This window comes from Lissotriton helveticus, chromosome 12 (assembly GCF_964261635.1).
Source record: "Lissotriton helveticus chromosome 12, aLisHel1.1, whole genome shotgun sequence".
NCBI lineage: Eukaryota > Metazoa > Chordata > Amphibia > Caudata > Salamandridae > Lissotriton > Lissotriton helveticus.
The window spans coordinates 310,358,692-310,375,334 of record NC_136073.1 but is presented as its reverse complement, the minus strand read 5'-3'; the positions used below and the strand labels follow the sequence as shown (position 1 = coordinate 310,375,334).

Genomic DNA, 16,643 nt, shown 5'->3' with positions numbered 1-16,643 from the left:
CTGTTCCCATGATGCACTGGGCCAGGGACAGACTAATTTGCATACAGCCAGGTTCTGAAACTGGGATAGTGCAATGAGCTAAAAAACGGTGTTGGATCTAGCCCTGATCTCTTGACTGGGTGAGAGTACTCTGCTTAATTCAGAGACTCTGTCCATCACCACCCCTTGTTGTAAATAATTTTGTCCACCCTAAGCGTGGAAGGGTATACTCAGATGTGAGTCCCTTGCTCATTGCACCATCAGGATTCAAGCAAGCCGGGCCGAAGATGCCTGAAATGGCAGAAACCGGTCCCCGGAAGCTTGTTTCCTTCCCAGTGTAAGAATTGGCTTTTGTAGTCTGGTCTGCCCTGTTCCCATGATGCACTGGGCCAGGGACAGACTAATTTGCATACAGCCAGGTTCTGAAACTGGGATGGTGCAATGAGCTAAAAAACGGTGTTGGATCTAGCCCTGATCTCTTGACTGGGTGAGAGTACTCTGCTTAATTCAGAGACTCTGTCCATCACCACCCCTTGTTGTAAATACATCTAGCACCCAGCTCTTTGGCCATCAACATTTTGGGCCGATCACAACCTGTTCCTATCAATTCAATTCAATTCAAAAGACCTTTATTCGAATTTCATAAAATTCATAAAAGCACATACAATAAAAACAGTCCCAATCTCTATACAAATCTATTTACAGTCATCATGATTCTTAAAATTAGTTACAGCTCTCATAAATCAAATTTTCAGGGGTTTTCCATCATTTTACGTACACGAGTTATCAGTCTCAGGAAAGTGCTAGTGCGAAAAATCAATTTGTCTGTATCCAAAGAAAGCAACATTAAATAAGACTCCCCCAAAGAGAGGGGTCTTCGTTTTCTAAAATATGGTGATAAAAACCATCTAATATACTTTAAATAAAATGTACAGAAGAATAGGAAATGCAAATCATTCTGTGTGCTTATCCCGTCACACAGGCATGGTTTGTAGTGTGATGTCTGAAGATAACCCAGAGGGAAGCCCAATAAAAACTTCACAGAACCCGCCCTTAGGCGGAATAACAACGATCTTTCCCAGTTACTCATGGGGAGAACGAGATAGGATGGAAGTGGTTGCCTATTCAATTAATTCCCCATATAGGTCACAACTGATGATTTAAGTGACTCCTTTCCCATTCTTTCCGAATTATATAGTGCATATAATGCATATTTTACCTCGTTTTTATCTTTAGGCTCTATTCTGGATGGGTCAGAAAAAAGATCTCCCCTGCCCACAGCCCGCAGAGTCTTTAACACTCCCGCAAGCCAAGGGATTGCTAAGCCCTTTTCACATTTGAGACAGTCCTTTATAATATCCTCTGTTAGGGCAGCCGAGTTATTACTCCAGATCCTAAACCAGAATAAAGCCGGTCTTGTCCTAATAAAATCACATGTATACAGGATATTTAGTTCCTTGTGGCAAATAAACTCGGAGGATGAGATTGGGGCACCCAAGGTTTTTCTGCAGAATCGGTTTTCTTCTCGTTGGATGCTAGGATTATTTCCCAAATCCCTAACCTCTGCCCCGTATGTAACTACTGGTATGCACTGTAACTTAAAAATGTTTAAAAATAGCTTTGGTGGCACCTATTTTCTTTGGGCGTGGCAAGCTCAAGAAGGAATTGATGGCTTTTGAAAACTTGCCCGTGGCATGGGCCAAATGCCCACTCCATGAGCCGTTTGCAGCAAAAACCAACCCCAGATACGGGAATGTGCTCACAGATTCTAATTTATCTAATTTTTAACCTGTTCCTATCATAAATGGCTATTTCTGACTGAAACAGCATTTTACATTTTTAGATTTTAGTGCACAAGAACAACGGTTGGGGTAAAAGTAGGGGGATTTATGGCAGGTAAATGGTGAAGAATGCTGAGACGCACAGTCATTTTGCATCATGCATGCTGTTCCCTGTTACCGGTCGTAAAACTCATAATTCCATGTTAATGGTGGGGTGATAATGCACGGATACAGCAATTTCGGGTGTAGATTTACCACTCCAACTTTATTACACAATGTATGATCGACCCTTTGAATTCTGGAAGTGGAAATTTCAGTTTGTTCCCATCTGTAGGTATTGGCCTGCATGTCCCCTCAGTCAGGGGACTGTTGGCTTACAGCCAGGGCTTGCACCAAGTGCCAGACATGCCAGCTGCGGTGATGGACTCTACGGTGGACAGTAAAATAAATCAATGCATGTGACTTGCTAATCCAAACATGAAATTTATTTATAAAAAGGAAAGCTGTTTTACTGAAAGCAACAAGGAGCCAACAAAGAACTACTCACAGCAATGGAATAAGCAAGGAACATGACCAAAATCACAGTGATGAACCCCGAGATGTCGCCCCAGGCTCTCTGCAGCGTTGAAGTGATCATGTTCAGCTTCGGGTTCAGCCTCAGCAGGTGCCAGAGTTTCACGGTGGACAGGAGTACCAGGAAGGCGATGAGATACCCCAGAACTGCGTCCGCAGTGGCCGTTTCATCAAAACTTACACACCTGCAACAACAGCCAAACAATCACCTTCAAAGTCAGATTAAAGCATATATATATATATATATATATATATATATATATATATATATATATATATATATATATATATATATAAAAAATTAAGTTAATCAATTTACTGTATTAGGAACATTTTATCTTAGAAATAAAATTATGTAGTTGAATACTCATATTTCCTGAGTGCGGAGTGCAGTGTGTTCTCGGACTGAAAAACCCCATAGAGGAGCAGGGGGTTAACGGTACCACCACAAGCCCCTTGTTACGTGTACCAAGGTAATCGCGATGGGGACGGTAACAGGAGTTGGTAGCCATGTCATGAGTTTAGATCGCTACAATCATTCCATTTCACCTGGGGGCTTTGCCTACTGAAAGCAGATAAAATCTACAATTGAAAAAACAGGTCAAAATGGTGCATTATTGGGGCAGGCTGGGGGAGGAGGAAATTCTGGTTCCCCTGCTAGTTTTTCATTATTAAGCGTACCCTATTGGTTCACCTCATAATCCCCTGTATTTGTGCCCCTAGCAGACACACAGATGCCAGCTGCACTGATTATTTTGGGGGCGGGCAGGATATCAGTTTAGAATGTGGGACAATCGCAATGAGTTCCTTGTGCTGGACTATAGTTAAAATCTCTTTTACTTTTGTCATTTACAGCTGCCAAAGCTGAGAACCCCTGATTAAAATAAATGTATACGTTTGATCTCAGTGGGTTTTCACCAGGTAATGGGGTTTGGGATGGAAAACACAATGCTACAAGATCAGTTTGAAATGCCATAACATTTATGTACTGAAACTTATCTTTCTGAGTCTGAAAAATGGGAGATTATTGGGCGGAGGATCTGTGTCTGTGAAGCTTATGGGTGGAGATGGTAAGTAACAATGGCAGAAAATCTGCCGGTTGGTTAAATTTTCTGCAGTTGCAAATATAATAAAGGAAACTGAGGTTCTCAGAGGAGGGTTGGGGCGGGGGGGCGGCATTATGAGTGGTGGTAACACCCACAAAGCTGAATCATCTACATTAAATTAAAAAATAATGGTTGCAGAATGTGCGAATTTGAGGTGTGTCTTAAATGCCTCCATTTTCATTTGGTGTAGAGGAAGAAACAGCATCAAGTGCACAAGTTTATTTTATTCAGGCTTGGCTAAGTGCACAAGTATTTTGCTATTTGAGGAATGATTAGGGAAAATACATTTGCACCACAAGATTGTACTTGCAAATGTGTATGCATTGCTTAGTCTCCACAGGCGCGTGACTTAGGTCTAAAGAAGTGTGCCTCAGAATCTTTGATTTTTTGTAAATCTCTGAAAATACTGGGCGCCATTCTGAACATCACAAAAATAGTAACTCTTTGCAATTTACAAGCATATTTTTACACTTTGTCCTCCCACCCCCGCGTGAATCATGCGATTTCAAACTGAACAGTATCAAATAAATAAAGTTAAAGGGGATCAGGATAAAGAGATTTGCACTGACTCATCCTTGTGTTCCTGGTAGTAGTAGATGTCCCGCGCGCCAAGAACTGTTCTTTTCACAAACACCGACAGCGCGCACCAGCTTATGATGATAATGGCCAGTTCCACAAGGTTCCACTTGCTGCGAAAATAGCCCCATTTCAAAGATTTCATTAGCTTCGCCTGTGAACAGAGAATTATCAGTTTTACTTGCATGTGGTGGAGTGCTGAGCGCTCTAATTTTGGAGAACGAGTTTTCCCATAAACCCAGAGACGTCTTACGCCAAAGGGCAAAGTGGACAACTGCCCAGGGACCCCCCCTCCCACGGCTCCCCGGTTAAATGTTTATAGGAGTGTTATAATTTTCATTGTTACATCAAGAATGCCATCTGTGATGTGTGATATCTTTGTAAATATGAGTATACTGCAATTAAGCTACAAGTTAAGAACTGTGAGCATGTGTTTTATTTTTATATTATGTACATCCACCCAGCTGTGATCACTGTATCTTTTCTACAATAGGAGGAGCAGGCTGGTTGCACACTGTATTCCACATAAAATATTGTAGTTGCAAGATAAAATGTATAAATCCAAACAGAAAAATAATTTTGGCTTCATCAATACTTGTTTTCATTTGGTGGCATTAGACTGACAGACGCCAGGCAGATTGAGGCTGCAGCTGATGTTGCATGTCCACTAAGTGGCGCAGTGAGCAAGGGACCCATGTCTGGGCATACCCGTCCCATTTAGGGCGAAAAGTGTTACTGCAATGATGGATTTAACCCATCATGGCATCATTAACTTGTGACTGGGGGTGAATGTTTGCATTGTCCAGCATTCCGTTCATCAATTGTTTCTTTTGCATCTTCAGAAAGCGCAGACTACTTTGTGCGCTGTTCACTGTCTGTGGGTTTTAAGTATTCGTGTATGATTGCAGTGATTTTAGTTTTTAAATCACTTTTATACAGTTCGATGTTGACTTATTACCGTACAAGTAATCCCTGTCAACCCAGTTCCACAAAATCAGTTGAATGTGTTTAATAGGCAACTCATGTCTTTTAAATAAGTGTCTGTGCACAGTGACTTTTTTATTGTGTAGTGCTATACTATAGTGGACGCTGTTTCAGGGAACTTTAAGAGCTGATTCCCATTGGTAATTCCTCATTCTAAGTCTTCTAGGCAGTGCTGCAGCTGTGTCTCTGGTCACAGTGGTTATTCCTCATTCTGAGTCCTCTAGGAAGTGTTGCTAGCTGCTTCTCTGGCCCGAGAGGTAATTCCTCAATCTAAACCCTCTAGACAATGCTGCTAGCTGCTACTCTGGTCCTGTTGGTAATTCCGCATTCCAAGTCTTCCAGAGAGTGATGCTACTCTGGTCCCATCAGTAATTCCTCATTCTAAGTCCTCTAGACAGTGCTGCTAGGTGCTTCTCTCGTCACAGTCGTAATTACTCATTCTAATTCCTCTGGACAGTGCTGCAGCTACTTCTCTGGTGTCATCAGTATTTCCTCATTCCAAGTCCTCTAAGCAGTGCTGCTAGCTGCTTCTCTGACCCCAGTGTAAATCCCTCATTTTCAGTCCTCTACGCAGTGCTGCTAGCTGCTTCTCTGGTCCCATTGGTAATTCCTCATTAGAAGTCCACTAGACAGTGCTGCTATCTGCTTCTCTTGTCCAGATGGTAATTACTCATTCTAAGTCCGATAGACAGTTCTGCTAGCTGCTTCTCTGGCCCAGTTGGTAATTCCTCATTCTAAGTCTTGTAGGCAAGGTACTCGAGCAGTCCTGTGGCAGAGGACTTGCTCGCGGGTGGCATTTGACTTTTGATTTTAAAAATACCTTTGTCTCTCCATCGCTGACTACAAGCAGCCCAGCCCAGCCTCGCCGTCCTGCTGATTACGAGCGCTGGACGCTACTCTCTTTTTAAAAACCCCTCCCAACCTGCCCTGCTGACTCCGCCCACCCTGGTCATCAGCCTATTTAGGCTCCGCCCCCTTTTTCGCCACTGTACTCGAGCAGTCCTGTGGCAGAGGACTTGCTCGCGGGTGGCATTTGACTTTGGATTTTAAAAATACCTTTGTCTCTCCATCGCTGACTACAAGCAGCCCAGCCCAGCCTCGCCGTCCTGCTGATTACGAGCGCTGGACGCTACTCTCTTTTTAAAAACCCCTCCCAACCTGCCCTGCTGACTCCGCCCACCCTGGTCATCAGCCTATTTAGGCTCCGCCCCCTTTTTCGCCACTGTACTCGAGCAGTCCTGTGGCAGAGGACTTGCTCTCGGGTGGCATTTGACTTTTGATTTTAAAAATACCTTTGTCTCTCCATCGCTGACTACAAGCAGCCCAGCCCAGCCTCGCCGTCCTGCTGATTACGAGCGCTGGACGCTACTCTCTTTTTAAAAACCCCTCCCAACCTGCCCTGCTGACTCCGCCCACCCTGGTCATCAGCCTATTTAGGCTCCGCCCCCTTTTTCGCCACTGTACTCGAGCAGTCCTGTGGCAGAGGACTTGCTCGCGGGTGGCATTTGACTTTTGATTTTAAAAATACCTTTGTCTCTCCATCGCTGACTACAAGCAGCCCAGCCCAGCCTCGCCATCCTGCTGATTACGAGCGCTGGACGCTACTCTCTTTTTAAAAACCCCTCCCAACCTGCCCTGCTGACTCCGCCCACCCTGGTCATCAGCCTATTTAGGCTCCGCCCCCTTTTTCGCCACTGTACTCGAGCAGTCCTGTGGCAGAGGACTTGCTCGCGGGTGGCATTTGACTTTTGATTTTAAAAATACCTTTGTCTCTCCATCGCTGACTACAAGCAGCCCAGCCCAGCCTCGCCATCCTGCTGATTACGAGCGCTGGACGCTACTCTCTTTTTAAAAACCCCTCCCAACCTGCCCTGCTGACTCCGCCCACCCTGGTCATCAGCCTATTTAAACATCTCCCCATGCGTCAGCGCAGCGGACGAGCGCAGCGGGCGCGTCGGTGGCGCGCCGGAGTCGCGCCAGAGTTAAGCCCGTCTGCGCCCGTCCGGGGCCGACTGCGGCCTAGGGCTACTACCCCTGGTCGAAAGATCTACTGGACTAGGGAACAACTACTTGGTTTCCGCCCCCACACTGCCTCCTCCTGTATGCACGGGATGATGAGCTGCGACAGGGTATGCCCTCATTGCAGCTTTCGCATGACTACTATGCCGCGGGACACTACGGAGCAGGCACTGTCCTGCGGCCTCCTGAATGTCAGGTCGTTACGTAAACACAGGCTCGATGTGTTCGAGCTGATTACGGAAAAAAAACTTGATTTACTGTTTCTAACTGAAACGTGGTTAGATCAGTTTTCCGACTCTGACATTATTGAAGCTACACCGGAGAATTACTCCTGGGTCAGGCAAGATAGGCCTGAGGGGGTGGGAGGGGGGATTGCGATTATTTTTAAGGACACTTTGGGTTGCTGCTTAGAACGCACGCCGATCATGGAGAGTGAGGCGGGTCTCTTCTCGATTAAAATTAATGGGGCCATGACGCTTAATGGATGTCTGGTATATCGGCCCCCAGGGGCCTGCACTAAGTTTAGGGGGAGCCTGTTAGAAAGCCTCATGGAGTCGACCCTGCGCAGGGATAAATTTCTCCTTTTAGGAGATCTCAACCTGCACCTCAACTGCCCTGAGGCTATCGGGGTTGAGGATTTTGGTCGGGACATGCTTGCCCTGCAACTGGACCTGAAACTTAAGTCGCCTACGCATCGACTGGGACACCTCCTGGACCCGGTCTATGCTAATTGGGAAGGTGTGGAAGTGTCAGGTGTTGAACCCTTTCCCTGGACCGACCACTTCCTGGTGGCATTCTCCATACAGAGTAGAAACTCCAACAAAACCAGCCAGGTACCCGCTAACTATCCTAGGAGGAAGTGGGCCAAATTCTCGGTGGCAGCTTTTAACCAAGCCCTAACTAGGGACGGTTTGCCAGGGGGTGAGGACATAGAAACAGCTGTCCTCAATCTGAATCAGCGCATTACGGCAGCGCTTGACCAGACAGCCCCACTCTGCCGCCCTACTACTACAGGCGCTCGGAAAGATCGCTCAGCTCCTTGGTTCAGTGCTGAGTTGAGACTGACAAAGGCAGACTGTAGGCGGGCAGAAAAAGTCTGGAGGGTGTCTTATGACAACCAGGCCAGGGATCTATTTCTGGAAAAAAGGCGCATTCACCACAGGCTGATAAAAAAGTCTAAGGCAGCCTATTTTGCGGAACAAATTCAGGGGGCGGAAAACTCTGCCAAGGAACTTTTTGGCATCTATAAATCCTTGACGTCGGTGCAGGCATCTACAGAGCCGGAGAGCTGCTCTACGGAGTCTTGTGACCGAATTGCAAACTACTTCTCCGCTAAAGTAGAGAAGATTTATTCAACTTTCCCTATTCGGCCTATAGGGCTGGACCTAGAGGAAGCAATAGGGCACACAGAGACGGCAGGGCATATTACACGCTTTTGCACCCCTCCTCCTGAGGAATTATTAGTGGTGTGCCGCTCTGTAAAAACAGGTTCCCCGTGGGACCCGGTGTCGCCTAAACGCTTGGCAGACAGTCTGGTAGTCCTGGAGCCTTATATAAGGCATATCCTCGGTGTATCTTTCGGGTCAGGGAAGCTGCCGGTCGGATGGAAACAGGCGGTGGTGCTCCCGCTCAGGAAGAAACCACATTTAGGCTTCGAGGTATTAGAAAATCTGAGGCCCATCTCCCTCCTGCCTTTTCTGTCAAAAGTGGCGGAAAAGGTGGTTAATATCCAAATTATGAAGCACGTAGAGGAAAGGGGACTGCTCCATGCGACGCAGTTTGGTTTCAGGCCACGTCATTCCACTGAGTCCGCCCTCCTCATGGCAACGGAACATCTGAGAGAGGGCGTGGATGCAGGCCAAACTATGGCTCTGATCTTGTTGGACCTCAGCGCGGCGTTCGACACTGTAGCACACAACATCTTGCTACAGTGTCTGAACAGAGGTGGCATCTCTGGCACCGCGCTGAGATGGATCCAAGACTTCCTCAATGAGAGAAGTTTTCAAGTCAGGCAGGGAGACTGCTATTCTAGGGGGGTGCCTTTGGGCCAAGGCGTGCCGCAGGGCTCGTCCTTGAGCCCTACCCTTTTTAATTTGTACGTCGCGCCTGTTGCATCGATCGTGGAGAGTCATGGCCTCCAACTAGTCTCTTATGCCGACGACACGCAGCTGGTAATCTCCCTGTCGCAGGCGCCCTGTCTTGCTGCCGATGGCTTCCGTTCGTGTATGAAAGATCTTGCCGAATGGATGGCCAACAATTGCTTGAAGCTGAACGGCAGCAAGACAGAGGTGCTGGTGGTAGGGAGAGCCCAGTCTGCCTGGTCGCCGGCATGGTGGCCCTCCTGCCTTGGCCCCACCCCTACCCCGTGCCTAGAGGCGCGCAATTTGGGGGTGTGGTTTGACGTAGGGCTCACCTTTGGCCCCCAGATTAATCGGGTGGTGGGAGTCTGTTTCGGGATTCTGAAGAAGCTGAGAAAGGTCCTGGACTTACTCCCGCTGGAAGCACGTCAAACCCTGGTTCATGCCCTGGTAACAGCTCGGGCGGACTATGGGAACCTGCTGTACCTGGGAGCGCCAGAAAAAAGCATGGCCCGGCTGCAAGTGCTGCAGAATGCGGCTGCACGGCTGATACTCAGACTGCCAAAAAGGGCGCACTCTAAGGCGGCCCTCCAGCAGCTACACTGGCTCCCTGTAAGGAGAAGAGTGGAGTATAAAGCCCTATGTACCTGTCACCGTATTTTGAATGGCAGGGCACCCGTCCCCCTGACGAATTTGATCGAAGCCTACATACCAACACGGGCACTTAGATCAACAGGGGGTGGCTTACTGAGGACCCCAAGAATCAAGAAGGCCCGCATGGGAGGCAGGTCTTTCAGATATTTGGCGGCAACTTACTGGAACAAACTGCCAACGGACCTGCGTCTGGAACTAGATGAGGCCAGATTCCGGGCAAAATTAAAAACCTATCTTTATAGCAAATAAGGGCCCGTGATGTTTTTGCTCCCTGTCATCTGTCTACTCCCACTCTCAGCGCGTGGACACGCCGGTGTGCGTAAGCGCAGCGCTCAATAAATGTCCCAATAAATAAATAAATAAATAAATAAATAAATGCTGCTAGCTGCTTCTCTGGTCCTGTCAGTAATTCCTCATTCTAAGTTCTCTAAGCAGTGCTGCTAGCCGCTTCTCTGGTAGTAGTGGTGATTCCTCATTCTAAGTCCTCTACATAGTCCTGCTAGCTGCTACTCTGGTCCCATCTATAATTCCTCATTCTTGTCCTCTAGGCTGTGCTGCAGCTGTGTCTCTAGTCACAGTGGTAATTCCTCATTCTTAGTCCTCTAGGCAATGATTCTAGCCGCTTCTCTGGTCACAGTGGTAATTACTAATTCCTAGTCCTCTAAACAATGCTGCAGCTGCTTCTTTGGTCCCAATGGTACTTCCTCATTCTAATTCCATCACCTGCGGCCTTCCGTGTGTATATTCAATGTACACCTGTACAGCTGTGGTCCCCACAAGTGTAGAGTTTGCAGCAAATTGTACACACATGCATGCTGGTCTGGCATCCCTTTGTTTTAACCCATCCTTCAAAGTGCAGAACTCAAATACATATGCAGTATTATCTCCTTGTATTTCTCCTGTTTCTCACACCGTTGCCTCATGTGGTGGTTCTGGAGGTGTAAAATGGAAAAGATGTCTGGGAGGGACCGTGGTGTGGTGCTCGTGATACCTTGGTATAGCCACCCGCCTCCATGGGCAGAAATACAATGCTGGTTCACAAGTGTATCTCGTAGCCGTCCCTGGTGTGCGTTCTATTGGGTGAGATTTTATCATTTTCACGTGACCGGAGTCCTTAACACCTTGCGTGCTGGTGGCGGAACCACTCCGTCACCAGCCACGGACACGCTGTGCTGGTGACGGAGTGGTTCCGTAACGGCCCGGCCGCCGCACCTGCGCGACGCGTTCTATTGAGCCGGCGGGCCGTGACGGAACCACTCCGTCACAAGCACAGCGAGCCCGTGGCTCGTGACGGAGTGGTTCCGTCATGAACATGGCGTCCCCCCCCCCCCCCAGCGCCGCAGCGGAATTACCGCCGCGGCCAAGGGGTTAAAGCAATCAATGACAGAAGAGATTCATAAGTGGTCTGTCATCTGTTTGAACTCATTTTTTATTCCTCCACTCCAAATCAAAACACATGGGTAAAAGACATTGTCATTTAGAATGCCAATAGCTCTAACTCTCGCAAATACGAGAACTATTGCATTCCAAATGCTTGTTCAAGTGCTGGTAAAGGCAGGTTTGTTTTCCGTGCAGTTTCATATAGCACGAACTCGACCCAAAGGTATTGGAACGCTTTACATGGGCTCAAGTTACTTTACCCAAGGACCCATTCATTTTTGGTAGGAATGGGGAAATTAAGTGATTTGCGCAGAACAAGATGTTGAGACGATGCTGAGACTAGAGCCTGGTTCCCCAGTGCCAAAGTCAGAAGCTCTGGCCATTATGCCACATCCTCTCCTCATCCTCTTTATTAATCCACTCAGCTTTCCGCATAAAATACAGATCTGTTCTTTGCATTTGACATATTAACCATCCACACTACTTTGTGGCAAATCAAAAATGCCACTAGACAAAACTCCGATCTCTCTCTCTAACAGGAATTTTAATCACAAGAGTCATCTTGACATTTTGCTGCCTAAAAGCTGGACGCACAAGCAACTCTGCAGCAGGTGCTTTTAAATAATGAGTTATTGGTAAACACAGCCCCCCCCCAAGGGAAGTGCCCCCCCCCCCCCCAGGTCCGTGCCCACTGCAGCCATACCGGTCGCACAGCTCTAAAGCCGACCCTGCTTGCAATTGTAGCTAAAAGTGTTGTATAACAAAGGAAATACAGAGTAGCTGTAGCCACAAGGGATAGCTTGTGTCCCCCTGGTCTCAACATGGGCCCCTACAGGGGCATAAAACAGGCCCCCGCAGCCCCCGCGGTGCGGGCGGCCCTAGCTTCAAAGGGGCCCCCTCGGCACTGCACTCTGGCCGGAGAGCTCCTGATTGAGCCCTGAGGGGGCCCCTCTAAGTACCGTGCAGGGTGGCCCCCTCACTTTTCGTTACGCCAGTGGGCCCCTAAATCGTTCCTCTCCACTTGACCCTGCACTGTTCAGCAGACCCCGCAGTGCTCCTCACCTCTGGTCCCTGGGCTGCTTCCCATCTCATCCCATCTTTTGGAACACTGGCCCTGCACTAATTCCTTCCCCCTTAACCTTATACAAAGCCCTACCCCTTCAGACTCTGTACTGCTCTTCCCTGATAGTCTTAAGGTTGCTCCACCCCAGTTTGATGTTGTTGGTGCACCTGATTTTGATATACTGTAGGGCATCTTCTGGTTAACAGGGCCATCCTGTGACGAGAAAAGAACAGCTTTCTTTAATGATTCCTGCATCACTTGCAATCACAACAATAATAATTCTACACTTTTCCCTTATTTAATGTATCTGCTTCGGGTTTGAGACCTATTGTCACACCATTCACCGGATGGTCCCTTTAATATTTGATAGATTTTAGGTCTAATAAAAATCTATTTTCTGTGCTTGAATCTGTCCAAATATTTGGAGAAGTGTCTTTGGAATAGGAAGATGTTGGAGGGCCAAAGTCCTTTAGGAACCAGATTAATAAAGAGAAAAATCACAAGGTTCCTGCTTCCAGTTGAATATTAAGAATTTCGACATGTGCTCTCTCCTAACAGAGCTATTTTTCCAAAATGTCCCTGATAATTAGGGGCGGTGGGGCCACAATTAGGTAGCTACTGCTCTTTGGGTAATTCTACCCCATTCTGCACCCCTTCGTTTGGGTTGCTATTCTATTCTCTTACCATGATGGAGGCTGGCCTACTTTGGGTATCTAAAGTGCTTGTTGTTGTTATTATTTAAGTGCTAGGTGATGGTGTACTAAGAGTGATTACACATCATGATCAGCTACAGTGAAACTGACCTATGCTGACCTACAGAAAGAGTACTTTGAGATCACAGGTCATTTACAGAGAGGTTCCATGCTTGGTGCATTGCTCTCCAAACTGATGTTTTATTACTGCAAACCTGTGGTGGTCTTTTGCCCTCACTGAGACACCTTTGATTCTGTGTTGTGAATGTCCATTGTAATGTAATGTAATGTAATGTATGTATACTTGTAAAGCGCACTGTTACCTCGTTACGTGGTGTCCTGGCGCTGTATACCGCTGGGGAACCCGTCCTGGCTTTCCCTGTGAGAGGGCACCCCAGGGTGAAGCCAGGCATCCCCGGCATTGCTGGGGCGGTTGTGGAGATTAAGCAAGCTATTGCCCAGAGTTGCAGAGTGGGACCCATGGTTAGCGTATGCACCTAAGCGAGAATTATCGAGTCCGCGGACATTGACCCAAGACCTTGCCGCGTCAGGAATTGAACCCTGGTCCCGGGCCGACCTCTGCTTCAGGGTCTGCCGCTCCTAACCAGTGAGGCACACTTCTCCCTTGTCCCTGTGAGAGGTTGCTGAGGATCAGTGGATATAAAAAAAGGCCCTCAATTGAAGAATCCCATTTTTAGAAAAATCTCTGGAGCTTTACCTGATGTGCAGCTAGTAAGGATTTGGATGCAGCACTAGATTTAGGTAATCCTCAATCCTGGAATGAACCAAAGGGACTCAGGACTCACTTTAAAGTTTTATGGGATGTGTGCATGTTAGTTCCAAGAAGGTTCTTTTTTTGTCCTTTATGACAGGTTTTAGATGAACCAGCACATGTAGGGTAGATTCCCCGGTACAGATGACCTTAAACCAGTGAGTGGCTTCTCCTTGGGGGTATCAAGAGGTCTACCAGATTCTGTGTGTTTCAGTGGTTTGAAATTCTTTTGTTACATCATTGCTGCCCAGAATTATAAGAGTAATCTCTGAAATTGATTAGGAGTATTTTCACATACATATTAATTGTGGATATCTTGGAAACATGATAAGGTTTTACTATTTGGTGGATCGACTAGATCAGTGCTTAATAAACAGGAGCTTTCTATTTCAGGATTTCTAAATAGTGGACTCCTCGCAGTTTTTTTTACTGTGCTACATTGCATTCTAGTCCAAGTCCAAGTTAATTATTTACACTCATTTCAACATATGATCTAATGCACACCAGAGTCACGATTACAGATAATACCTTGTCAAGGGTTGGGCTAATCATTGACTGTTCAACTTATTAACTAACACTTTGCAGGAACATCAGTCTAAGCAAAATCAAGCGTTAATTTTCAAAGTACACTTTAATTGCATTTTTGTGTTGCACAACTTTTTCCTGCCATTGACTGTGTAGGTGTTTGTGAGCTTCCAAGCTGCTTCATTATGTTCTTGAGCATTGGACAGTATACTTTGGCCTACATTTCAGAAATTGGCATAGAAATCTCGTCAGTGAATATTCATCAGGTTCCCGTGTTTTCAGTAGTAGGGATTAAGGCACATTTCCAGTATTATGCAATCCTGAGCAGAAATTACGGAATAAGTAAATACCCTGGGCCTTATTTATGAAGGCCTTGCGCCGCCGGTGCGTCACTTTTAACATGGGAAAAAGTGACGCACCGGCGGCGCAAGGCCTTCATAAATAAATCCCCCTGTACGCGGGTTATGCTGACTGGGTTTTCAATGCAGCATTGACTGTTGATATCCCTTATCCCCAGTTTCAAGGCGTGCAAATTCTGCATGTAGGCTACCTGGCCGCATGCTTTGCGACTGGTTTTTACAGACACTTGCAACTGAATTGAAAATTGCACCCGACTGGAAGTGAGGGATCAAGTGGGATAAATGAGCAGACATCTTAGATCAACTTAAGTATTTCCATGAAACTGCTCCATCATGTGGCTCCATCATCATACTATGGAACTAAATCATTTTATTTTTTTTTGGGAGTTTTTATATAGCGCGAACTAGAACCGAACCGAATCAGTTATCAGAGCGCTTTACATAGCACCAGTTACGTTACAAGAGGACACACTTTCATTTTTTTAGGCACGGGGAGATTAAGTGATTTGCCCAGAATCACAGGGGGTTATTGGCGTCGTTACCGAGACTCGAACCCAGATCCCCAGGTCCGAGGTCGAGCGCCTTAGCCGTTAGGCCAACCTCTCTCCCCTTTAGAGTTTGTATTGTTTTTCTTCCATTGCATTTGCTGGTATATACATTATACCTCCATGCAAGTAAATTACTAAGTAGGTATTTGAAGCCTATTTCCTATTTGGTGGCGTTTTAAGACCCTGTTTCCATTATTTTCTATGTAAGGTGTATACAGTAAATATCAGAGGCCATGTATGTTTCTGGACTTACTCCAAGGCTGGGTTGAAGTACAATTAGCACTGATGTGGGGCCTTTTTAGCTGTAGTAACATTAGATATGCAGCTTGCGAACACCAATGTGTTTACTCTCCTGTCGGAGGGGGTTTATCACATCCCTCACTAAATCCATACTTAACCCTTCATAAGCCCCTCCTTACAGTTCCCTACTCCCTTCCCATTTGGTAGTAATTATTCCTCATTTTCTAGCCACTCCCCCAGATACCGCCGACATTTACTCCTAAAAAGTATACCTAAGTATAAGGAGTTCTCCTCACACGTAGCTGACACCTATGTATAGAAAAGATAGGAGAGGGAGTCAGGTGTCGCTACACATGGGTATGGTAATAGCATTTTCTATTATGTTAGTAGTCCTATTGTAGTACTACTAAACATACTACAATGTGCAGTTTGTGAATAGGCCCCTGAATGCATTACGTTGGAACAATTCTGTAAATCTCATAATCCTCAAACAAAATCTGCCTTATAGGAGAAACTATATCCCACTGATGTGTGTGAATTAATGGAAAACAAAAACTGAGAAACCACTTTGGAGAAAACCAAATTATGATTTTTTTTTAAAGAAAACTCAAAAAAATCGAAAATTGAAGGAAAGATAATTTTAAGGAAAAATCCAATATTGCATTAAACTTGGGTGGAGTTTAGGACTACTGTGAGGTTTTTGTGTTCAGGGATCGGTAATGTTTAGGGTGATGAGGGATTTTTAGGGGTCAGGATTAATTGGGGTTCGGGCATACAAAGGGGGTTGCAGGGTTCAGAGATGGGTAGAGTTTAGATGTGGAAAGGGGTTTCTAGAGTTCAGGGATGAGTAGTTTAGGGTGATGAGGATGTTCTATAGGTCATGGATGTCTGTGGCCTTATTTATGAAAGCCTTGCGCCACCGGTGCGTCACTTTTTCCCATGTTAAAAGTGACGCACCGGTGGCGCAAGGCCTTCATAAATAAGGCCCCTGGTGTTTAAGGGAAGTGAGGGTTTTTTAGGGATCAGGGATGGGTTGAGTTTGCTTGTGCTGAGGTGTTTTAAGGGTATGGGATAGTTGGGGCTTAGACATAGAAAGACGTTTTAATGGTTCAGTAATGGGTGGAGTTAGGGATAGTCAGTGATTTTATGGTTCATGGATGATGGAATTTTGGGGTAGAATGGGCTTTTAGGCTTCAGAGATAAGTGTAGCTTAAACGTGGTGAGGAATTTTAGGGGGCAGGGATTGATGGTGTTTAGAGGTTGTGATGGAGTCAGCGATGGATGGTGTTTATGGATGGTGATGCATCATCAAAT

At 46.3% G+C, this 16,643-nt stretch overlaps 1 protein-coding gene across 1 annotated transcript in view; it reads right to left on the bottom strand.

Annotated features, from left to right (window-relative positions):
- LOC144798021 (polycystin-1-like protein 2) overlaps nucleotides 1-16,643 on the bottom strand; it is an 849,694-nt gene that overhangs the window by 35,746 nt on the left and 797,305 nt on the right. The window contains exons 39-40 of the mRNA XM_078668807.1: nucleotides 4,009-4,169; nucleotides 2,308-2,518 (exon numbers count right to left, since the gene is read on the bottom strand). Of these exons, the coding sequence (XP_078524933.1) occupies nucleotides 2,308-2,518; nucleotides 4,009-4,169 (372 nt within the window). The remainder of the gene's footprint in view (nucleotides 1-2,307; nucleotides 2,519-4,008; nucleotides 4,170-16,643) is intronic.